Raw genomic sequence first — 24,561 nt, forward strand, 5'->3', positions numbered from 1 at the left:
TTTCTGGGAGACAGGAGTGCAGACACACATTTGTGATGCCACAATCTGAGGGACGCTCACGTCTTCTCGTTTTAACTCAATTACTCTGCTTGAAAATCACAAATCTTCGTCCCATGGATCTTAATCTAATGATTCGACCCTCGTGACTGTGTCGGCTCAGTCAGACATGGAGAGCTCGCGACCGCATTGTAACCACGGTGACCAGGAGAACGGGGGAGGAGCCTGTGTGTGTGTGTGTGTGTGTGTGTGTGTGTGTGTGTGTGTGGGGGGGTCTTACCGTACTCCTTCTCGTTGACCTCAGAGATGGGCTCGGAGATGACGGAGCAGAAGGAGATGGCGGAGGCGGCGGAGGGGTTGCGGGAGTGGCCCATGTGGTGGGGGACCTTCTTGACGTTCTTCAGGGCCTCCTCAGCCTGCTCCTGCTCCAGGGCCGACACCATGTCCTTGTAGGCCTTGCGGGCCTCCTCGGTGAGGGACACCAGCTGGTTGAACAAGGCCTGGCAGCGGAGAGAGAGAGAGGGAGTGAGAGCGGTAAAGAGAGACCTGAAACACTTGGATAGAAGCATCCTGCCATTATAATTCTAATTCAATGTTTTTAAAATCAAAATTAAGAATAGGAATAACTAAATTTACTACACAAATATTATAGAAAGTTATACAAATGTATATATACCTAAAGTTATACAAATGTATAAATACCTAAAACCTATACCTTATTTTTCAATATTTTGTAAATAGATTGCTTACATCATGCTGCTTATTTTCTTTTATGCACCCCCCTCGCCGAGTCACTTTGTATGTTTAAATATACCAAACTGAATATGTGTGACCGGGTAGCAGCGACTCACCTCGGCCCCCGAGAAGTTGAAGATGCCCACCACGCTGACGGGCACCAGCTTGTTGACGCAGCGCCCCAGAGCCTTCCGGCCCAGGGCGAACACGAAGGGGATCTCCTGCTCCCTGGCCATGGCGATCACGTTGTACAGAGCTTCATCCAGCCCACCTGAAACCCACACACAGTAGAGCTGTATTCAACCTGCACTGTGGAGGGAACGCGTTAAAGGTGACATATTATACCACCAGGTGTGAGTTTGATTGGCCGTTACAAGCTGTTTTGGAAATCCTCGTCTTTTGACATCACAAGTGGGCGTGTCCACCTAGATCAGTCTAGCAGCCTACCCAGTGGACTGTAGCAAATGTAGCTCATCTATCCGTCATACATCTAGGTGGACACGCCCACCTAGATAATCACACTCACACCTCGTGGTTTAATATGTCACCTTTAAACCTGACCCGTGGAATGAACCCATTAACCCTGACCAGTGGAATGAACCCATTAACCCTGACCAGTGGAATGAACCCATTAACCCTGACCAGTGGAATGAACCCATTAACCCTGACCAGTGGAATGAACCCATTAACCATGACCAGTGGAATGAACCCATTAAACCTGACCAGTAGAATGAACCCATTAACCCGGACCAGTGGAATGAACCCATTAACCCTGACCAGTGGAATAAACACAGTGGAAAAACATTTCATAAAAGTTCAAGTGTCATCTCTGCCCCCTTTGTCTTTAAGAAACACGGTATCCCCCTCTGCTGGCCTCTGCATTGTCTGACACACATTAACAATGACATACATGTATCAACAATATTCAGAAAAGTTAACACTTTACCAGTAAAGAGGAAAACTAAAAGCCTGCCCATAGAAACTAATTTGTGTTTTCCTTGTTTTTACCAGCGAGTGTTCCCACAAACAAAGGGGGGTTCCCCTTCGCCCTGCTGCACTCACCTTTGGCCTGGATCTTCTCACAGTTGGGGGAGATGATGACGCACTTGATCTTGCTGAGCTTCATGTGCTTGGTGACCTCCCGCAGGCCCATGACCAGCCGCCGCTTTGACTTGGCCTTGGTGGGGTCCTTCTGGTACACGCGCTCCTGGAAGCGCACCAGCTCCTGCAGCAGCATGGTCACGCTCTCGTCTATCTCCTTATTCAGCACCTGGTTGCAGTACCTGCAAGGGCGGAGCACGGCCACAAGGGGTCACCACTGAGTCACAGGCTCACCACTCACACTTTGGAATCAAAGAAAGTCTGACATCTGTTGGCAGACCGTCTCAGATATGGGCGACACCCACTTTCACTTCATATTTATTTTCGACCAATCGTGGTGCTGGAGTCGGGGATCGGTTAGCACGTGATTGGCTAGAAGTGAACACTAAACTTTAAGCGGGGGGAAGGACAAGCCAAAACATCCGATCCTGGAGGGATCTGCCCCACACCATGCCTAAAAAGACTACGTGTGGGATAAAAATGTATCTAGATGAACTGCAAATGAAGGATGAAAGAAATCTTTATTGTATGTTATATATTGCATAGATTAAGTAGGCCTATACAAAATTACTTTCAAATACATAAATGTTTTACCCCGCCACTTCCACTTTCTGGTTTCCTGCTCAGTTTTTGGATAGATACTATATGGGTACGTCGCTCATTTGCATGAACCACAGAATAATCAAACCCAACTAGGGTTAGGTTTGGTTTATGCAACGTTCCACAGCTGCTACCCTTGTGTGTGAAGTGCTGTTTTGTTCAGCCTGTCAACCCCCCAGATATTACATCTAACCGATCCACATCGATCAGGAAACTATGCTGTAGGGCTGAACCATTTGGGGAAATATTCTAATTGCGATTATTTTGACCAATATTGTGATTGTTAGTTAGTATGCGATTTTTCTTATTATAGTTCCTTACGTACACTGGAAGCAGTCAACACATAAACGGCCCTTTCCTTTAGGTCAGGCCTTTGTCTTTATTTAACTATGGAATTGTAAAAGAAAAAGAAATACAAATCCAGCTGATCTCCAGTCAGCTACAGTAACAAATCACAAAAGATAACAAAAACACAGCCTTTTGCGATTTGCACATCTCTTTCCATTCCATCGCGATGCCGGTTCGAACTCGATCAATCGCTCAGCCCTTCTCTGCTGCCCCAGCAGAGCTGCAGTGAGCAGTCAGAACATCTCGCAGCGGCCACGGTGCTCCGCGGCCGCCCGGTGACGCGGAATCGACGCAGTGTGGCCTGAGCCGACCACGTCCCTCTGGGGAGCAGAGCGAGGACGGGGGCGGAGCCTGGCGCCGGCGGTGTTGTGGAGGCTTTAAATCGCTGGACGTGTCAGGAGGAGGAGGAGGAGGGGGGGGGGGGGGGGTGCGGAGGACAATGGAGCCCACAGCCGTGGGACAAAGACCTCCCTGTGACACCGAGCTGAGGATTTGCTGAGCATGGGGATACGTGAGAGGCGTCTGTGCCATACTCAAAGAGCCACAAGTCCTTATTGTATGGCACCACCCTCAAGAAAATCCATCCACTTTTAAAATATGCTGGTCAGCTAAAGAGCGCCTGAATCTATCAAGGATGGCCACACATGTCTGCTGCCAAGGGCAGAATGCATTTTACAGTCATTTTCTAGTTCTTGGGGTTTTCATAGCACATGTTTTTTTCTACTTATTTTATTTTCTACTCTCTGTGATGCAAAACGCACGTGCAAAAGGTGGCTTTAGTGTAAATGTGTGCATGTATGTGTGCATGTGTGACTGTGCGCATGTGTGCGTGCATGTGTGTTTGCGTGCGTGTTTGCAGGACTGTGCATTTTATGTACGTTACTGCATGCGTGTACGTTCGCATGACTTCGAGTGTTCCGCGTGCGTGTTTACGTGCAATTGTGTGAACGTGTGTGAGTGCATACGCGAGTTGGTGCGTGTGTGACAGCATTGATCTGTGGTAATGTGTGAGTGCATACATGTGTCGTATGTGTGTGAGTGACCGCGTTTATTTGTGGAAATGTGTGAGTGCATAAGTGCGTTTGTGTGTGTGTGTGAGACTGTGTTTATTTGAGGTAATATGTGCGTGCATATGTACGTTGGTGTGTGTGTGTGACTGTGTTCATTTGTGTGAACGCGTGTGTGTGCATACGTGTGTGTGTGTGTGTATGTGACTGCGTTTGTTGGTTTTAGTGCGTGCGTGCGCGTGTGCGGGCTCACTCTCTGAAGCGCCGGCTGTGGATCTTGGTGATGGCGTTGGCCGCCATAGGGCTGCCGATGCCAGAGCTGGCGGGGGAGCCCTGGGACACGGGCGTGATGCTGTACGGAGAGTTCTGACTCGCCGGAGACAGGGAGGCGTCACTGGGCATGCTCAGTCCGTTCTCTGACGGAAAGACAGACACACAAAGATGAGACAGTGAAGCGCGTTGTTGAGACAGAGATTGTTGTTGGGTACAAGATCAGATCGATTAGATTAGATAGAGAAATTTGTTTGTTGCAACAGCAGTGGGAAAACACAGGACACAAATACAATACAATAAAAGCGAAAATTCTAAATTCTAAAGAAGAAGGGGTTGTGAACGGACCAAGCCGATTGGAGGTGGACGTGGTTGTCTGACCCCCCCCCACCCAGCACCCAGGCTCACCCTCTTGGGAGGCGGGCTCCTGCGTGAGGTCGTCTGTGAAGTGGAGCTCCTCGTCCGGGTTCTGCTCCTCGGGGCCCGAGGTCCCTGGCTCCACGCTGGGCTTCCCCTTCTTCCCCTCGCGCTCCTTCAGGATGATCTGGACGGGAGCAGAACACCATCCCCGTCAATCAAACCCCTCACTCGTCATGCTCACCTCGTACACACTGATGGGAGGCACTGAGACCAGGCAGCCTCGTATACAGCTGTTATTATTCGATTTTATTCTCTTACACTTTTTATGTTGCATTGTTGAAGGAGCCTGAGACTCAAGAAGTTCATTGCCAGCGCCTGCTGCTGTAATTGCTGTGCATATGACAATAACCCCTCTTGAATCTTGAATCTAATACTCCCAGGGAAGGGAACCTTTGCTTATTATCCATGAATTAACGTTGGCTAATGCAGTTATAAGCATGAACTAAAAGTTAGCAAACAGTTAACTAACAGAGTGCATGTTTACCAATGCATGTGTGTGTGTGTGTGTGTCACTGGCGCACACACACACAATTATGTTTTGCAATATTCTTGTATTGTTGTTTTCAGCTTTCAAAAAACGTAATTATTTACACATGTGCGCACACGTTTAAACTTTAAAGACCTGCTTCTGGGGTAACACACACACACAATTATGTTTGACATTATTATTTTATTGTATTTTACACACACACACACACACACACACACACACACCTAACCCTAACCTAATTCATTAAAATATAAAATTGAATAGGGTTAACCCTAACTCAATAAAATACAATATTTCATATCACTGTATTAACTAATGTTAATTCATTGTAACATTAGTGCGTACCTTCTTGAGCGCCGTGGGACGCTTGACCTTGGGCATCTCTCGCTCCTTGCCCCTGCGGACGCGGGGGGCGGTGGAGTCCAGGGCGTTGTGGGAGGCGGGCCCGGCCTGCTGCTGGTGGTGGTGGTGGTGGCCCTTGGACGCGGACGGCACACCGCTGGGGCCCGAGCTGTGGAAGGGGGCCGTCGTCCCCACTGGAGGGGGAGGAGAGCAGTCTGGTCAAACCTCAGAGTACGGTCAACATGGCTGTGTTTGGATCATGATCTCATCATTAAGACAGAGGGAGAGGTTAAGCTAGTGGAGCCGACTCTGGTGAACTAACTTTCACTAATAATGAAGTAGGAAAACTCAGCGTGTTCCTAAATCAGTCAACTAAAACATAATCATTCAGTTGTACCTGATGTTCGGATGCGTGTCAGTCAGTCAGTCAGTCAGTCAGTCAGTCAGTCAGTCTGCCTGCCTGCCTGCCTGTCTGCCTGCCTGTCTGCCTGTCTGCCTGTCTGCCTGTCTGTCTGCCTGCCTGCCTGTCTGCCTGCCTGTCTGCCTGTCTGCCTGTCTGCGCTGGTACCTGTGAAGGACAGTGGCTTGGTGTTGGTGAGCTGCCGGGCCTTCATGGCCTGCTGGTGTTTCTCCAGCGCAGCCAGCATGTCTCCCAGGTCCAGCTGCACCGGGGTCTTGCTCTTCTTGCCCGCCGCCTTGGTCAGCGCCTCCTGCAGGCCCGCAAGGGAACGACACCCTGGGGTTAAACCTCTGCACTGCCCGGGTGACCGCAATGCCTGCTTTAACCGTGGCCATATTGCACAATACAATTTGTACATCTCCCTGTTTATCCAGTTTTCATTTTATATCTATTTATAATGTTCTTAGTTTAGTTAAAACTTAATATAGTATTTTATTCTATTCTATTTAAGTCCAGAAACACAGAGTATGTCACACAAACATTTCACTGCACATGCTGTACGAGTACGTGACAAATAATAACCTTTGACCTTTGACCCTGACCTGTAGTTTGCGCTGCTCCATGCTGATCTCGGAGTACTCCTGGGCCGTGGCCAGGGCGGCCGCCAGCGCCTTCTTCCTCTGGCTCTTGGCCCGCTTGGGCACCGAGGTGGTGATGGGGATGGGCGTCTGCACGATGTTCATGGGGGAGTTCTCCGGCAGGTTGTCCAGCTGTGGGTCAGACGAGGCAGACGGCGTCACGGAGGTCTCGGACACACTGGCAAAGCCCACGTGGGTCGTTAGACACAAGTTGTGTTGAGTTATAGTGCTTAGTTAGTGTAGCATCTTATCCTAGGTATCTTTGTTGTGCACGCAACAAAGACATTTGTTCACTTTCTTATGACAAATGTACTTACAAGTCACTTTGGATAAAAGCGTCTGCTAAATGCCCTAAATGTAAATGTCACATGCAAAGTACACATGGTCACTCTGAGCGGTGAAATTCCTGGTTACAGGGCAATTAAAAAAAATGCATAAAAGGCTTTAGCAAAAATAGACACAGGCCTTTCACACACGATCTTCTCCAGACAAGCGGGTCCAGAGATGATCCGGAGTTGACGTTTCACACATTCAACACACACAGTCCACACACATGAGATATTTTAGTGGCGCCTGGGTAGAGCGTGTTGGAGCCAGGACGTGACGCAACACGTATGCAGCAGAAGCCACAGTGGTTTGTTTATAACACACCGAAGGTCGCGGGTGAGGCTTCCAACAGCGTAATGCTGACACTTTTTCCGTTGATATCTATACTGAATTTATTTAGACCGTATCCGCATAACAACAGAAGAGAGGAAACAGAGGAGTGGAAAGCAGGAAGGAGTTGGAACGCAAAATACAGGCGAGGACAGAAAAGTACGAAGCAGCTACACTCCGTCAGCAATGAAACGTCCCCCACACGCCAGCAACACGCCCACTGGCTTGTTGGGACTTCTCAAGCTCTCTGATCCCCAGACTTTATACACTGGGGGCCCTGCCGGGGCGGTGGGGGGGATTCAGACTTTTGCGTTCACACATACATCCCCCTTGGGTGATATCAGGAGAATGTCCAGCTTGAAGTGGAAGTGTGAAAGCTATGACTCCTTTTTCATTTATTAAAGTTTTTCTTGCTTTCTGTTGTTTTTGTAGAAGACTGATCCGTGTCCAGTGGTGAAGCCTACTCCGATGGCCCTTCAGGTTCTAGTCTTTCATCGAATACGAGAACCCTTCTCACCAGGTTCTTGTGGATCTTGGCTTGTGTCTGCGTCGGCCCCGTGTTGGAATCCGCCTTGGCGTGGCGCTGGGCCAACCCGCTTGGGGCCAGCTCCGGAAACTCATCCTCATCCTGACAGGAGATGAATAGACATAATGGAAATCATGACTCCCATGCAAAAGGTTTCATGCAGTGAGGCTGAACCACGTAGCATAACAACAACAACACCACCTAAACTAACCCCGTTTTTTTTAGTTAAGAGTCGAGGACTCTTTTTGGTGGATGATCCAGTGCATGTGATCGTGAGCCCCACCCACCTCAAAGTACAGGGGTTCGGGAGCGGCCTGGGACCCGGGGGCCCCTCCGGGCAACAGCCTCTTGTCTGCGGGGTTGGCGTTCAGGTTGTGCTGCAGGCGGCCAGCGTAGCCTCCGACATGGAAATCCTGACGAGAGGATGGCAGACGGCCAATCAGATTAAATAACCAGAGTCACGCTGTGGCTCGGCTGTGGCTCGGCTCTGCTCTGGCGCAATCCGCTCGGAGTTATAGCAAAAAAACATATCCTCCTTTGAGAAGGGCGTTTATTTCTCACAACCTGCACTTAAGGGCTGATTATGGTTCCACGTCGACGCAGTGCAACGACCACGCAGACGCTTCGACGCAACCTGTTTTGTCTCTGCGTCGGTTTTAGTGAGCGAACCAATCACGACCCTTGCTGCTGCGTCGCCTCGGCGCGAGGTTAGCATTTTTTTGGAGGCGCACGTCAGGAGGGTCCGCACGGACGTAACGGGTCCGTGAACCCCCTTGCGTTGCGTCAACGTGGAACCATAATCTGCCCTTTAGTAAGACAGTGTATAGTGGACATGCTGTGCACCTGTGGGAAGCCTCTCTGGTCAGGGGGCTTCCTCTGGTCTCCTCTGTGGTAGGGGCCATTCCTCTCCCCCCAGGGCTTCTGTGCTGCCTGGGGGGCTACATTCACCCAGCTCCCTGCTGAACACACACACACACACACACACAATTGCAAACCAAATGCATCCAATACCATCCCAGACTTAAAAGTAACATTGCTTTATGTATCCCACCAGCTTCTCTTGTCAAATGTCAATTTAGTGCATTTTTAACCACACACACACACACACACAATGAAGAAATAAACATTTAAATTAACATACCTGTCATCACACCTGCTTCTACTCCCTGTCAAGAAAGAAAGAACAAAATAGTTAAGGACCTTAAGGAACTTGACTTTGCAGACCATTTTCCTGATTAGTAGCTACTAAATAGGGGTGGGAAAATAATCGATTCTTCGATGCATCGCGATTCTCGCTAGAATGATTCTGTCTCGATGCAGATAAATTAATAAACGGAATTAAAAATTAAAATTAAAATTGAAAGAAAAGATTTTTTTTTTGCCTGCTGCAACATTCTGTTCGCCAGAGAGGGATAATTTTTGTAAATTTAAAATCATTGAATTTATCTTCAGTGTGTATTGGCCAATCTGATTAGTCTTGACACAATTACGATTCAGACTATGCATAGCATGCGTGCAAACTCACAGCCAGACACAAGAACTCCTTCTAATTCAAGAGAAGCTTTTCCTTTAATGACATAGAAAAGAAAGATTAGAAAGAAAATAAAACTGAAACCTATTTTTTGCATGCTTCCATATTGTGTTATAATGCAAGCTGCATTGATTATTGCATTGTTCATAGAAAGTCATATTTGTGACAAAAGCTTTCTCTCTTATGAAATATTAGATAAGTTCATTCATCTGTTGATGTCTTTAATGATCATCACAAAAGTAGGAAGTGATTAGCAAACTCTGAGTAGCAAACCCAGATGTATATATATATTTTTGAAAATCACGCATGGAAATGTACGTAAAAAAAATCAAATCGAATCGTGAGGGGCCAAGGGATTCCAACCCCTACGACTAAAACAGTTTTTTTACCAGCTCGTTGACCAACATTTGTGTAAATGTAGTCCACTCGTACATAAAATAAGATACACAGGATAAGTCACTATGGTATTATATCATGGTGTCAGTGGTACTTTTTAGTATATGTGTAGTATATGTGTGTGTGCTGAAAGTATATCTCAACACACACAAACACATATGCAGTCACCTATGCACACATATGCAGTCTCACACACACACACACACACACACACACACACACACACACACACACACACACACATGCGGTACCGTGGACGCGGGCGTGCCCATGGCGGCGTGCTGGGCGGCCGTCTGGTTGTGCTTGGGACTGCAGTAGCCGCTGTCGCTGTCGACGTCCACCTCTCCCCCGCCGCCCCCCTGCTCGCTGTAGCCCTCCGCCCCCCCGTTGGACCCCTGCCTCCTCTTGGGCCGGCTCTTCCACAGCAGGGGGCTGCCGTGCTCCGCGCCCGCTCGCATGGCCACCTCCCCGGGGAAGTCTGGGGAGGAGGAGGAGGAGGAGAGAGTTCGTCTTCATCGAACTATTGAATTGTACAAGAAAATTAATAGGAATCTTACTGATCTCCAGTCAGTTACAGCAACAAATCCTACAAATAAAGATAAATAAATAAAGTTTGTTTTTATTAATATCAGCCTTTTCTACAACATCGCGATGTCGGTTTGAATTAGATTAATCAATCAGCCCTACAGAAGGACAGTGGTGACACCAGAAAGAAGAAAGAAAGAAAACAAGCCTAAAGGACGCGGCGTCTCCAGTGCAAGACGTCATGCTGATGGCTGTTTTACCGTCTTTACTAAAGGGTGGAATTAGCTTCTTCTGTCTAACAAGTCATAACTAACTTTGGAAGATTATGGATTATTGACTTTTTCCATATAGTCGTTAAGCAAAATGCAATTTAAAGTACATTTAGGATTTTGTTATATATCATTTTCAACTTGACCTAAAACATTACGTTTTACATTTGCTTATTAATGAAATAAGTAAACAAACGGAATAACGTAATGTTTTCCATCCACACAAGAATGAGCTTAGTCATTCGGTGGAGTAGAATGTGTTTGGCAACTGTTCAGCTTAACATCTTCTTAACATGCGGTGCCAGCCTGAGTCACGGAACACACTTCTCCAACTGGTAGACCTGCATTCTTCCTGTGGTTTCCACAGGTGAGGTAGCATGGCTGTCACCTCATGCATGCCAGCCTGGTTCCTACGAGGCTTACCGTCATTGTTTACAGCCTTGTTTATTGTCGCCTGACTAGCGTGAAAGCATTTTTTTATGTCGTGTGACTCAACCTCATTGCTGCCACATTCCCTTTGCGTCATTGGAAATCTTACAATAGGGGAAAATTATATAACCCTTATTAAACATGAATAAATGCAGTAATAAGCAATGACTAACAACTTGAAAAGTTAACTATTTGTTCTGTAATCCTTTGCTGTTCATGTTTACCAATGGTGTTCAAGTTGACCACGGTATTAATTTATACAGTATTTATCATGGTTAACCCAAAACCACTAACCCCTTTGCTAATGCTTTTTAGTAATGTGTATTACTGCGTTAATGAGTGGTTATGTAAAGTGTTACTTTACATAATGTAAAGTGTTACTTTACATAACACTGATCAGGAGACTGCTGAAGAGAAACTTTCACCAAGCAGTTGGCTGGCCAGGGGTCTCAATCGAATGAGAGTTGCTCTTGTTGTGCTTGTGGCAGCTCCGTGGCATGAAGTCAAGACTCTCTCAGACGCTGCGATTCATCCAGGGTGCCGGCAGATACAGTGGGGCCATATTAGACGCGCCATGATCGGAGCTACGGTGGGTTGAAACCGTACGCTGGCATGATACTTCTGTCAAGGAAATCTGCCCCAGTACCAGTTTGAAACCATTTCTAAGCCTTCTCTTTTTTTAATAGACTAGTCGCTGACACTAAACGCTCAGTTAGCCGTCAGGGAGGCGAGTAGTCAGGGAGGTCCCTCGTTAACAGTGACATCATGCGAGGTATTAAGAAGTGGAGTAATTACTGCTGTGGTACGGCATACCGGTCTGCTGCGCTGCGTCCACCAGCAGGACCGTCCTGGCTCTAGCGTTGGGCCCCGGGGCGCCGCACACCTCCTTCTGCACCGCTACACTCCTGGTCGGGGGGCGTCGGCCCCGGAGAGGGTGGCACGCCCCCAGCTGCTGCTGCTGCTGCTGCTGCTGCTGCTGCTGCTGCTGCTGCTGGAAAACAAGTGCAAAGAGAAAGGGTTTACAAAGACACGTCGACAGGAGAGGGCCCCACACTGTTTCTAGTGCCTGCTCCATGGAAGACGTAAAGGGCTGATTATGGTTCCACGTCGACGCAACGCAAGGACCACGCGGAAGCAGTCGGGAAGCTGCAGTGGTCCCGCGTTTCCACTGCAGGTTGCGGAACGGATCGGATCGCAAAGGTGCGGTAGGGAGGGGGCGGTATAGCCCAGCTCAGTTCAGAGGTCACGTTTCCACCGCCGACAGTACCCTTTGTGGTAGGCCGGATGTCGATCGCCGCGGCAGCTACGTAAACATCGTAAACAACGTCTTCCTGCCCAAGAATGCAGACGAACGTCTCCACCTCCTTGTTCGCCCAAGCAAGCGTTTTACGCGACATGTTAATTGTAAAGAATAATACCTCGAGGCTACTGTTTGTTTGTTTTTATCCCCGCGTCACCCGGAAGTGATGATTCTGTCGACCAATCAACGGAGGGGGTGTGTAGCTAGAATTTCCCGGGACCCTTTCAGGCGTCTCGTCTCGTTTTCGGTACCCCAACGGAGGAGTCCCGAGAACGAGGCCAGAACGGGTACGGCAAAGTCCGGGTCACGCCCACTTTTGGCGGTGGAAACGCGACCCGATCCGCACCTTTGCGATCCGATCCGTTCCGCACCCTGCAGTGGAAACGCGCCATTAGTGAGCGGACCAATCAACCTTTTTCACCATTAGTCAGCCCTTAAGAACAACTACAGTCGGGGTTACCTTGGGCAGCAGAGGGGGCCGGATCAGAGCCCGTCCTCTCTGATTGGTCAGTCCAAAGGCTTGTCCGAAATGTGGTCTCTCGCCGACGTCAGCCGCGGAGACGGGGTTCACCACCCCGGCCTGCACGGACCCGGGGTAGGGTCCGGGGAAGGACTGATAGAAGCCCATGACGGGCGGACACGGCGCGGGCATGATCTGGTAGTAGGCGTAGTCGTTGGAGACCGGCGGCTGAGGGGAGGGCATGATGGGGTAGGCCAGGTACGGCCCACCGGGGTTGGGGTTGGGCTGCTGCCAGCGCAGCTCTCCTCCGTTGTACATCGCCGTGTGCTGCCTGTGAGGGGGAAAACCAAGGCAGGATGTGGTGTAAGTCCATGTTATTCTCTTGGGTTAATAGGGTGCGATGGAGACATGACACTGCCTTAATAATGATGCAACTAGATTCCGGTGAGTTGTAACTAGGGCCCGACCGATATTGATTTTTGAGTGCCGATGCCGATGCCGATTATTTTCAGAGAAAAATTACGATTACGATTTAAATCGACCGATTAAAAACAAAACAAAGAAAAGCATATAAAACGTAGTTTTTGATACCTTAAATATACTTTAAACACTTTTGACGAATATGTGAATTGAATGCAGGACCGTTTTAGAATACATTTACAGTCAAAAATGAGTGTAATGTAAAATGTAAAATAAAGCAGTATGGTCTCACCGTTAGTCTACAGTATAACAAATTAACATGGCCTGGGACCTAAAGAAAAACAGGCACAACATGCTGAAACAACGCGTCTTGTGTACATTGGTGAGGTGAGCGCGCAGCTGCCTGAGCAAGCGTGCTTTCATGTTGTACGGTAAAATTCTATCTCCTCTTTTTTACTCCAGCTAAAGTTGCTAGTTAGCAAGGCGAGTATGAGCGCAATCTGCAGGATACTAAGCGCAATAACAGACCTATCTGCGTCTTTTTGGCAGATGTTGATTATTTTCAAAAAGGCTATAATCGGCCGATTAAATCGGCAGGCCGATGAATCGGTCGGGCCCTGGTTGTAACATTCTGTTATTCGTGTTATGGTCATGCACTAGAGTCTAAGTTGCTGACAGGGGGACCAAGAGTAATTAATCACTGGGCACAGAGCCCATAAAGATTGCTGATTGGCTCTTGAATCAGAGCAATAGCAAAATACCTTGGCGCTTTTGATTACATTCCATTACAGTCGTAAATTACAAATATATTAAAGAAAATAGATTTTCAGAAAGTCCCTGTGGGATTTCCCACAAATGTTATGCAAGACAACGTCCCCAACTCTGGCCCTCCCACTGGCCTAGATGTAAATGTCTTCACCTTCAAAGTGATTTACATACATTTGGATGGGGATGGAAATGGTTTGGGGACAGTAGAAATGACTCCATGAGTAATCGAAGCACAGGGCCCGTGCTTCGGTCTGCCATGCGACTCGTTTTTGCAAGGATCAAAACGGCGTACTGCCAGCCAGCGTTCTATAAGTGGCCACTTCCTTGTATTCAATAAGGCAGAGGAAGGAAACAAAGGGGCCGGATGTGCGCAGGATACAACAGATCTCCTCAGACAAAGAGAGACTCGCTGCCGAGAGGCAGATAGCGGCTGCGTGTGAACTGTGGAACAGGCCGTGTCCGTTCAGAATATAAGTGACCTGGGGAGCCAATGGCTGGACAGCAATATGGAGGTGGCGTGAGCGTCGCTGATCTATATCGCTAAGGGGCGGAGTCAGAGCCTCCCTGCTCATTATGAGAGGCAACAGAAAATACAGTGAATGGTAGGATTTTTTAACATAAGCCAACAAGGGATGGTAGACAGACTGGGGCTCATGGTTAACAGGCACTAGAGAATGGGTACACCGGGTACCAGCACACAAACAGGCGTTTTATGGGAACGAAATTGGAATGATTTGTGAGTTTTAGAACGAACGGGACTGCTCTCAAACATGACCAACCTCATTTCCATATAAAGCCAACCGATTTAAAGCCCCACTTTAGGTTTCCAAATTGTAGAACGCGAGAGAAAGTGCACCCACCCCCGATCTACAAGCCCCAGACTTTTGTTGAGGTTTCACCAATTTGGTTAAAATATGCGGTCTCGCCGTAGAGATGAAGCGGAACACCAACAGTACCTGTTGGGCTGGTTCTCCTGGACGAAGGGGTAGCAGGTGATGAGGTAGCTGGGGATGGGGGTTGTCTCGACTCCTCCTCCTCCTCCTCCGCCTCCGCCACCACCGCCGTTATTGTTGTTGCTGCTGCTGCTGATGTTGTTGTTGCCCCCAGACTCTCCAGGGAGACTCATTCTGACCAAGTGCCCTTCCACACCTTTCCTCTGTGGGATGAACGGTTCCACTTCTGCCGATAGTTTTACATCCTGCATGGAGAGAGCGGTGCATGTCCATTAGGATCCATTGGCTCATTAGTCGCCTTTATGGGGCGGTGAGGGGTGGGGATCCGGTCAACAGCGAGACGGTTAGTTCTATGCTGGTGTGTTTGGAACTCGGAAAATAACAACAGGGCACTGTTGGTTCAGTCTCCGTCAAACCAAATCATATCCAGATAGTGGACGGCGGTTATCTTGCAAACTTGCCAGGATTTGTTATGTCACAGATTCTAGTGGCACTACACAAAATAAAATGTAATTGCTTTCAATATATATTTCCATGTAAATACTGGTATTCATATACAATGCAGAACAACGTTTTGGTTGCTTACAAATAAGCCTCCATTGATATATCAGTTACTAAACACACAGGTAGGAATAATAATACTTCTGGGTTTAATGGTAGTCATCAGTCATCGCACTTCTCCAGGGCAGATACAGTGCAACACATCTACAAACATGGCGAGATCTACGGAGGATCCTACAAGTGTATCATGTGGTATCACACAGACACCTGTAAAATAACCAAGTCAATACCTTACTTGACTTTGAGAGTCTCAGAGAGAGTGAGAGACAGAGTGATTTGGTCGTATTTTATCAAGGGGATTAACAGAAGGCACACAATGGACCCATGAAAGTTATTTATCTAGAGTCAAGTTCTTAAGTAACCAAGACAACTCCCAGGCAGACTAGAAAATATGGAACCTCAACCAACAAAAAAACAAAAAAGTAAATAACATTAAGTTAAAAATCACACTCAAAAGAGCTCCCTCCAAACATGTTATACAATATAAAACATAGATTATATATGATAAACAGAATATAAAATAACTGAACATATAATTTATTTGTATTAAAATTCTCATAACATGACATCAACATTCAGTTCAGGAAAATAAATCCAGCCTTGCAACAAAGCATTCTTAAGCCTGTCCCAGGTTGTCTGGGACACAGAGTCAACCGGCCCTCTCAAAAACAACAGTCTCCAAAACTGTAAAAACATGTAGGAGAGACCAAACATACAGAGGGATGTACATTTGGTCTCCTACACGTTTTTACATTTTCCCTACTATTAATACTTCGATTCAAAACACTTCCTGTCTCATGCAAAAAGGTGCATCAATCCATCCCCCAGAAAAAAGGCAAAACTTGACATGACTGACACATGACTCAAGTCAGGGCTAAAGTCAGGGTTAAAATCAGACGGACTAGTTGTCATTCATCACAGAAGAAGATCTGGGTGAGAGGCCATGTCGACCTCAGCTCTCTCTTACAGGGGTGGAGGATGAGAGTTGACCCGAGTTCACAGCACAAAGACGCTCCCAACAATTCTTCGCAACAGAGGCCGGGACGAATGAATCAAGGAGCAGTGCAGCCAATGGTTGTCATTGTTTTCCACAACAGCCCAGAGACTGCGGGCACTTCCCTCTATCCCTCTCTCTGCCCAAGACAATCTAGACATACTGAAACTTCTGCCGACGCCTGCACTCCTAGTTCAGTACAGAGAAAGTGTCAAGACCAATGAGAAGATTATAGAGAACTACACTGTTACCTTGGAGCATGCTCCAATAAATCTCCAGGGTTACCAACTGCTATTGAGTAGGCTTGTTTGACTGTACTACAGCTTCGTTGACACAAAACTGGTTTGGATTAGGTTTCAGAGGATAAATTAGTAGCAGAAGAACCACAAGATAAGCTAATTAGGTCTGGCTTCAATTAGTTTGAGATTTTTAGTGCTAGACCCCATTTCGAGAAATGTCTCAAAAGCAAGAGGAGAGTGAAAAACTATTCTCAAAAATATAATTGAGGTCAGATTGGTGAGAGATGCTAAGATTGTGTGGCATGGGTGTGCATACTTGTGAATAGCTTTGATTGTGGAACGGCATTAGGTCAGACCCAGATGTACAGCTGCTGGCCTGACCAGAACTAGGAACGGCTGGCCTGGTGGGTGCTACCAATCTCAAAGTCCTTTGTTTCCTCACAGCCTTTGTTATTCACTTTCATACATACTTTTCAAATAGCAATACTAATGCTGGGTTGTAGTATATGTTGTTACCCTGCAATTATAAAAACAATTGGGATTTCTTTTTTTTTTTATAAAGTGGGCATAACTATCCTTAATGGGAAGTTAAGGTTACCATAATTTCACATCATTTAAACAAATCCAACCACAAAATGGTTTAAGAAATTATTTCATTAATTTGACGCTAGTGGTTAGAACCTATACCTCCTAAAGTTTCAGAACCTCCTTCAAGGCCAACTTGACAGAGAGAGGATCACGCACTGCAGATGACATTAATGGAATGTCATCAATGCTGAGGAACCAGAAACACAACTACATTCAATTCACTCAACTATTTGGCTCCTCAGACATGAAAACAAAGAGCAGTTTGATAGAGGGTTGTAGTTATTCATATATGAATCGTGTATATGGGAATTTATGTCCGGACATACAACGTAACATGTGACTGACAAACGACTGCTGTCAGATAACAGCTGATTAACCTAAAGCCTCGGCGACATTGTTCTGATCCTCATGAGACCCATCATGTATAAGATAACGTGTCATGATATTGAGTATATCAACAGTGCGCCAAACACGTACAATAGCTGTAATATAAACTGCTGTCCCTAAAGCAATTGTAATTACTTAGCGCACTCTTGACATAAATAGGATGAGTGGCGTTAGCTGGGTTTGGCTACGTGTTAGCATATTAGCGTTGTTGCATTGGAAACACCAAGTTGCCCCCTGTTTACATTTTGTTTCCAGGCTTCAGACCTGCTCGGAGACAACTGCCCCCGAATGTCATGTTAATATTTTAAATAAGACATATTTAATGACTACTCGTGTTAAAGATACGCTGGGCCTAGGCTACAAACTCTATCCCCTACTATGAACGAACGCAACACACTCAAGTCTCCCAGACTGCTAAGGGTCTATTAAGACGTTCACCTTGTTGTCACTTGCATCCATGTCATTCAGCGATGCCACGACAGACCCTCATTGACCACGACGTGGACGTCAGGATGTAAATCCTTTTATTTTCTTCATTATACAAACTGGACGCGTCCGAACTGCGATTCACACCCAGTTGTTCCCAGACCGCAAGCCGCTCCAGCTTCTCCGTGCTGCAGCGCTAGCTGCTCTCTGGACACTAGCTCCTCGTAGCTATGCAGTGGCTTGCTGACGAGCATCGTCAATGCAAAAAAAAAATGGGCGTCAAAAGGAACGGAAGCCGTAGAGGTCTAATACACCAACCAAGCAAACTGTTGATGGCTCGTTATATAAAAACAATGAGAAAAGATATTCAGTGCTTGACCTTGGAATATATTAAAAAACATTTTATTAGACTTCTACTTAATCAAAGGGGGTATGCATGCCCTGTTCAATACAATTTAAAATGTAATCAACTATAGTCATAGGCAGATGCATTTCTTATGAGTGCTGTGAGGAGTCTGTGTTTATTTTTACCACCAAGCAAAAGTATACATCGACTATTGTGTACAATTACTTATACACAATTCGGACTTCCCTTCCAAAACACAAAGCAGTTGTGTTCTGCATATGAAAAAAAGGTTTGCCAATAAGTTGTGGCAAGAACAGAAATCAGTGTTTTCCCCTGGTCAAACATATTTTCCACTGATTTTTCTTGTGGATCTTGGAAGCTTTTCACATCCCGAAAATGCTGGCATTTTCCCCACACCTATGATGTGTAAATCACCATACGGTATACTTAAAGGAGCATGGTAGGATAACTGTATGGACGCATTCAACATGCCGCTCTGTTTGTCTCTGTTTTTACACGTCAATCATGTGAGCTTGCTAACGATAGCTTGGTTAAGCGAGTTCAGCTGATTCGTCCATTTGTCTAAAGCTGTGTAGCGAGAACCTCCTCTCTTCTGGTAGTCCAGTTCTAGTAGCTGGTTCACTTGATCAATTCGGCCATGGATGGTACTGAGGAAAAAGAAACAAAAAGAAAATCACTGTTTAAACCAGATGCATTGAACTGATTAAATATATATAGAAAAAAAAAAATTTGAAAGATTTGTTGTGTCAACATGGTCACATGACATGGTATTAAACTCAATGTTTTACCCAACCATCTGACTGAATAATTAATTTGAACAAATGGCTCAGAATGGGGTTATGCATAACATAGTTCAGCCTTCAAATCCTGCACAATGATCATCAAACGGTTGCTAGACAGTTGGGGTTCCATCAGCACTCGAAACAGCAGAAGACTCATTTGTCATTATCTATCTGAAGCTTCAACATTATGGCAATAGCTACGAGGAAGTGGGACTCTCTGCTTATCTTTAGAAACTGAAAACAAGTTATTCAGCATTCTGTGTGATGATCGACGCACGTACTTGTCCAAGATGCACTGCACCAGCAAACTCTCCACGTCACAAACATCGATGTTCAGTTCCTGAAACGGAGAAGACGAAAAACACTCGACACATAAAAAGAATGTGCTTGGTTGCAGGTCAAAGACAAGTGGTATGATTTAGCTCCAAATGTTCAATTATGCTTAAACTGAAAATCAAACACATGGCTTACAGTGAGCCTTTTCAACCCTGATTGTTATACGGAGTACGTTTTAAGACATTGAGGCTCACCTTGGAAATGAAAGGGATATGTATTCTCGTGTATGGCTTGATGAGTTTGATAAGCACTTGGGTTCTGATGTTTCTTAAAAGTTCTGCAATGAAAGATCAGATATAGCATAAAGGGTATACTCTTTGATCTTTCCATCATTTTTAAATATTGAACTTCTATGCTTCCGTCCCAACTTACCTTCTATGTGCTCTCTAATAAATGGGTCGTCCATTATGTTGCTGTGGTTTGTTTTCAAGATTTTCTCAAACTCTGTGATGTCATTATTCTGGTAGGCGCTGCAGAGAAATAACAATTAGGCACTATACATTGTCTGGGTCCCACCCCACAGCTTTCACAAGACAATGGAAATGTCTTAAATATAAATGTTTCCAATTCATTCTATGGTAACAAAACTTATTTCTACAGTTTTGGGTTTGTGGAAAGTCAATTGTTTATGTAACAAACTTAAAATGTATGCAAGGAAACTGACCAGTAACCCCATATCGTCTAAAGAAAGAATAAAAGAATAGAAGGAAATTGGAGAGCAAAAGACGTTTTGAGATAGGTCAGTGGGATAACACCAACACGATCCAAACTGCACCTCAACAGAGGCTTACCTTACTAGGTTTGTCATTGCTAAGATCTCAGGGTCATTTTTGTATGGCTTGGCCTTTAAGCAGAAAAACAAAAAAATATAGTTATTTTTTTACGTCAATCTGAAACATAAAATGATATTATATACATGGCACACTTATGGCCACGTAATCTGATTGATGCTCTGGAAGTCACCGCAATCGTGATCACTTCCTCAAACACACCTCCTGGGAGTCAAAGGGGTTGATCCCGGACTTCATCAGCATGTTGGCAAGGACGAGGTACTTCAAGCACGTGGTTCTCCTCGGGCTGCCGGATTCGTCGTAGTTCTTGAAGGCCTCAAAGAAGTCTGTGTGAGCCTTCTCAAACTCGCCCTCCCTGAGGTGCATCTTCCCGCCACACTCTGGGAGATGGACCCGCCCAACACGGGTCAATAAACAATCCATCTTGCAGGAATGCTACTTCAAAAGGGGACATTTTATATCACCAGGCGTCAGTCTGATTAGCCGTTACAAGCCGATTTGAAAATGGGCGTCTTCTGACATCACTAGTGGGCATGTCAACCTAGATGTGTGCTGGATAGATGAGCAACGTTTGCTGTAGTCCACTGGGTAGGCTGGTAGACGTATCTATCCAGCACACATCTAGGTGGACACGCCCACTAGTGATGTCAGAAGACGCCGATTTTCAAAAGCGGTTTGTACCGGCTAATCACACACACACACACACCTGGTGGTATAATATGTCCCCTTTAAACAACAAAAAAACTCAACAAAAAGCCTAGGGTTCTTGACCATCCACCGTACCTCTGATGACTCCCATGATAAGTGGATGGGGGATGGCGGATTTGATGTGGAGCGATTGCTCGTAGAGGGCCTTCAGCTTCTTGTTGTTCTTCTGGGCCGTGTACATCTGGATCTCCAGGGCGTAAATCTCCAACAGCTGCGTGCCCTTCTTCAGGTCATCCTCCCCATCGTCCGTCTGTCGGTTACATAAATACACAGAGGCTGTTGCTTCGCGCCCAACACCCTCCCAACACCGCCCGCTGTGGCGCTTTTCAAATTCACATCCTATGGCCTCTTTTTAAGTGAAGGGGAGTTTCACAGCAGTTTGTTTTTCGGAAACGTATGCGTCTGGTCACGGTGAATGTAGTACCATTTTGATTTTATGAATATAAATATTACTGTACAACCATGTTAAATATGTATATTATGTCAAAATTGCTGAACTTCCTATATGGGATTATTATATGACTATTTTATCATAATCCATCTTGTTTTTTATTTTAAAAAAACTGTGCTATGATATTTATGGGGGAACCCAAACCAAAATATTTGAATTATTTTATGGATTAAATATATTTTTACAGAACAGTACTGTAACGGAACACATGTATTGCGTGCATGTACCTGGCATGACTGGTGTAGTTGTCTGAGGATCTTTTGTAGTTTTCCATACTCTTCTCTCTCCAGATACAGTTTACCCAGCTAAGGAAAATAAACATCACATCAACATAAGGTATTTTAAAAACAATTCTCACCCTTCGAGACATATGGTTAAATAGTCGATGGATTTCTTACCTTTGTATTTGTTTTAAACCATAATCTGTCATTTTTGGCATCTTTCAAAGCCTCCAATGTTGTTTCATAGAACTCCTGGAGCAAGTCCATCTAATAACAAAAGAAATGTCTCACATATACAGACAGACATTCATACTAAAAAATTAAGAAGCAACTGCGTTATGTGGCTGCCATTATGGGTTTTACCAGTACCCAAACCTGTTTGGAGGTAGAGATGTAGTCCAGAATAGAGTTGATGGACTTCTCCGAGTAGTTTCTGGTAACTGCGCTTCGGATGTACGTTAGCAGCTGTTTGTATCTGTTCATCATCTCTGGAAAGTTGGTCTGCAATGATATTAACACAAATTAACATATTTCCCATGCATTTTTGAGGATTTTATTCTGTGGCAGCTACTCAGTTGTGTTATGACACTTACCAGTTTGAAGTTGATTTTTATCATTTGTTTGAGTGCTTTGAATCCCCATTCTCCCTTCTCTCCTTCTAGGTCCAAGACCTGGATACATTATAGGATGATTATGTCAAGACGAAAATGTGTCATGGCTAAATATTTGCACAAAATAAAAAAATACTAATATTTGTTAGGAAGAATAGGACAACAAATAAATAACGTGTTCAATTTACCTTTTGAAAACTGCTAAGTGCTGCTTTGGGGTCATCCTCTTTCAGGGCTTTGGAGTTATAATACTGGTTTTCCAGATCTACGTTAGGTTCCGAGTTGCTGTCTTCCGAGTATTCCTAGGATGTCACACATATTCATTTTTAGATTGTAATTTAATCCAAATGTGCAAAATGTCCAATGCATTTAACCAGCAGAAGATTGAACTATCTGGCAGATAACGCTAGCAGCTAGCATCCATGTTCTTCAGCAAACATTAATCAAAACAAGTTAATGTTTGGTGATATTCAAATTACCACACACATAAAGTATAACGAAATCTAACCATGCGCTACTACTGTGCAGATAAACATGCAACGTGGGCTACATCCTAGAGTTAACAACTAACAAGCTAGTTCTACAGCCAGACAGCTTGACGTTAGCCAAGTTAGCCCTCTGCTATTACATTGGCGTCAGTTAGCATACTAGCTAACATGAGCTTGCTAGTTGACTGATAAGATATCCAACATCCCTCTAAGGGAACTAAACAAAACCCAACTAAACTATAGCCATTTGCAATCCGTATACCAAATCATAGTCCTCTTCATCATCACACATGAAATCATCTTCCATGTCGGACATCTTGACGGTAATCTTTGTATTTATCTAAGCAGCCTCACTAGCCTGGCCTGTGTTGTCCTGTCCTGTGCCAGTGTGGTAGTCGCTCGGAGTGTAGCTCACTGTTTTCACTATAGATGGCGCTACTGGATCGCTCCAGACTACTGCGTTACAAAAGTTTGGCGTATATGTTGGCACATAAATAATTCACGTATGTGTAATCGTATGTGTCAACATTCATTATTGATGTGTTTGTTATTTGCTAAGATGATGTATGATCTATTCTTTTAATTTATTGTGTCATGATTCCTTCAACAAGTTGAATCTCGGTGTGACCTGGGGATCTCAGAGCGGTGGCTGGTGAGGTGAGTCTTGCAGAGGCATTTTATTAAAGTAATCGATAAAAAACAAACAAACATTATAAGCAAAAAAAAAGTTCACATTAATCTAACTTCCATCTAACAACAAAACCATCTTACTATAGGTGTTTTTCTCTAAATAACCTCAGTTTTAAACAAACATAATAACCATCATGTGATTTCTCTTATATGTTTCTCATTTCCTGTAACAGTGCAACGGAAAGCATTACTACATCCAATATGTTTCGTGACAGAAGTTAGTTTAACGGCTTTGGCGGTCACAGCAAAGTGAGGGCAATTGGCAGAGCTCTACCTAAGTCTATCCGCTTCTCTCACTCATCGAAGGGGTCATTCCATGTCAAGCAGCTTTGATAGGAGAAATGTTGTGTCTTTGAAAAAAGATTTGCAATGCACGCAATCCATTCCAAATTGTTGTTGTTTTTTGGTTGGAAAAACGCATGTCCTTCATCTTCTGCGGCCAGTTTCACCATAATATTTACAGTATCTAGAATAAAATAACAACAGTCTAGGAAATTAGTCATGCAGTGACTAATAAAGCGATTACAAAAGGCAATTGTTTGTGTGTTTTCAAGCATTTGACAATCCACTCTTGCTGCCATTAATCATCATTAATGTGTACTGACACAGTTACTACTAGTCATGCAGGGGCAGTCGATGGGATTTTACACAGAAACACGTCTTATAAAAATTATGTTATATCACTGGACCTGGGTTAGGTCAGTCATGTGAGTGTATGTGTTTGTGTGTGTGTGTGTGTGTGTGTGTGTGTGTGTGTGTGTGTGTGTGTGTGTGTGTGTGTGTGTGTGTGTGTGTGTTTGTGTTTGTGTGTGTACGTGTGTGCATCCATGCAGATCATGTGCACCTTGAGACATTTCCTGGCGCATGTGCACTGTCTGTCAGTGCTGCTGTAGTGTTGTGTTAGGCTTTCACCAACAGAGAGAAAGGAGAGGCTCCTTCTCTGTTTGGAGCCTCAAAGCAAGGGTGCTCTGGATCTGGAGACAACACACACATGGCCCTGCTAACTGAGCTCTGATGTATCCTTGTAACACCCTTAGAGATAGCCCTGAAACTACAGGAAGCCATACTTGATGCTCGCATGGCTCGCATAAATAATTTTAACCGCAGTCTGAGTGATCCGCTGTCGACACCTTCTCCTCAAGCGAAGAAAGGCCATCTGGTAGGACCGCATGGTTGGACTTCAAGGGCACCGAAGGACAGCCCAATCCAACTGTAATGTTCCGCCATACCCAACGATGAATCAGAGCCCAGCAACAAAAATGATATATTTATTAAAAATATATACAAAAGGAAAGCAAACACAGACCATTTTACCGGATTCAAACTCAATGCGTAAGCC

General features: G+C 45.2%; 2 protein-coding genes across 10 annotated transcripts in view; both read right to left on the reverse strand.

The window, feature by feature from the left end:
- Positions 1-18,016, reverse strand: part of secisbp2l (SECIS binding protein 2-like) — a 21,579-nt gene extending 3,563 nt beyond the window's left edge. Inside the window, exons 1-17 of one of the 8 annotated variants that reach the window (XM_060071931.1) lie at positions 17,790-18,016; positions 14,586-14,827; positions 12,442-12,772; positions 11,477-11,657; positions 9,710-9,936; positions 8,673-8,697; positions 8,375-8,490; positions 7,819-7,944; positions 7,523-7,633; positions 6,313-6,480; positions 5,879-6,020; positions 5,314-5,504; positions 4,467-4,602; positions 4,042-4,204; positions 1,795-2,015; positions 849-1,003; positions 278-497 (exon numbers count right to left, since the gene is read on the reverse strand). In XM_060071931.1, the coding sequence (XP_059927914.1) occupies positions 278-497; positions 849-1,003; positions 1,795-2,015; positions 4,042-4,204; positions 4,467-4,602; positions 5,314-5,504; positions 5,879-6,020; positions 6,313-6,480; positions 7,523-7,633; positions 7,819-7,944; positions 8,375-8,490; positions 8,673-8,697; positions 9,710-9,936; positions 11,477-11,657; positions 12,442-12,772; positions 14,586-14,827; positions 17,790-17,810 (2,776 nt within the window). In that variant the 5' untranslated portion in view covers positions 17,811-18,016. Of the gene's footprint in view, positions 1-277; positions 498-848; positions 1,004-1,794; positions 2,016-4,041; positions 4,205-4,466; positions 4,603-5,313; positions 5,505-5,878; positions 6,021-6,312; positions 6,481-7,522; positions 7,634-7,818; positions 7,945-8,374; positions 8,491-8,672; positions 8,698-9,709; positions 9,937-11,476; positions 11,673-12,441; positions 12,773-14,585; positions 14,828-17,789 lie in introns of all 8 variants that reach the window. The other 7 variants (XM_060071930.1, XM_060071929.1, XM_060071928.1 and 4 more) reach the window with 7 other exon arrangements.
- Positions 18,017-18,163: 147 nt separating this feature from the next.
- cops2 (COP9 signalosome subunit 2) lies at positions 18,164-22,962 on the reverse strand. 2 transcript variants are annotated; one of them, XM_060071937.1, is made up of 13 exons: positions 22,795-22,962; positions 22,233-22,346; positions 22,027-22,104; positions 21,809-21,934; positions 21,611-21,700; positions 21,440-21,517; positions 20,837-21,011; positions 20,255-20,433; positions 20,054-20,106; positions 19,635-19,732; positions 19,457-19,539; positions 19,208-19,266; positions 18,164-18,791 (listed from the first exon to the last, which is right to left on the reverse strand). In XM_060071937.1, the coding sequence occupies exons 1-13, from the start codon at positions 22,846-22,848 to the stop codon at positions 18,647-18,649; spliced, it is 1,332 nt and encodes a 443-aa protein (XP_059927920.1). In that variant the 5' UTR covers positions 22,849-22,962; the 3' UTR covers positions 18,164-18,646. The 2 variants fall into 2 exon arrangements, with proteins under 2 accessions (XP_059927920.1, XP_059927919.1); XM_060071936.1 differs by having other exon boundaries at positions 21,803-21,934; positions 22,795-22,953.
- Between the last annotated feature and the right edge of the window lie 1,599 nt (positions 22,963-24,561).

The sequence above is a fragment of the Gadus macrocephalus genome, chromosome 14 (assembly GCF_031168955.1).
Source record: "Gadus macrocephalus chromosome 14, ASM3116895v1".
Taxonomy (NCBI): domain Eukaryota; kingdom Metazoa; phylum Chordata; class Actinopteri; order Gadiformes; family Gadidae; genus Gadus; species Gadus macrocephalus.

Excerpts from the sequence above, each read along its gene's own strand:
- cops2 (XM_060071936.1), bottom strand. The coding sequence starts at position 22,848 with ATGTCCGACATGGAAGATGATTTCATGTGTGATGATGAAGAGGACTAT. Across the intron at positions 22,105-22,232 it reads CACTTAGCAGTTTTCAAAAG|GTCTTGGACCTAGAAGGAGA; the intron begins GTAAATTGAACA and ends TAATGTATCCAG. Across the intron at positions 19,540-19,634 it reads TATTAGAGAGCACATAGAAG|AACTTTTAAGAAACATCAGA; the intron begins GTAAGTTGGGAC and ends CTTTCATTGCAG.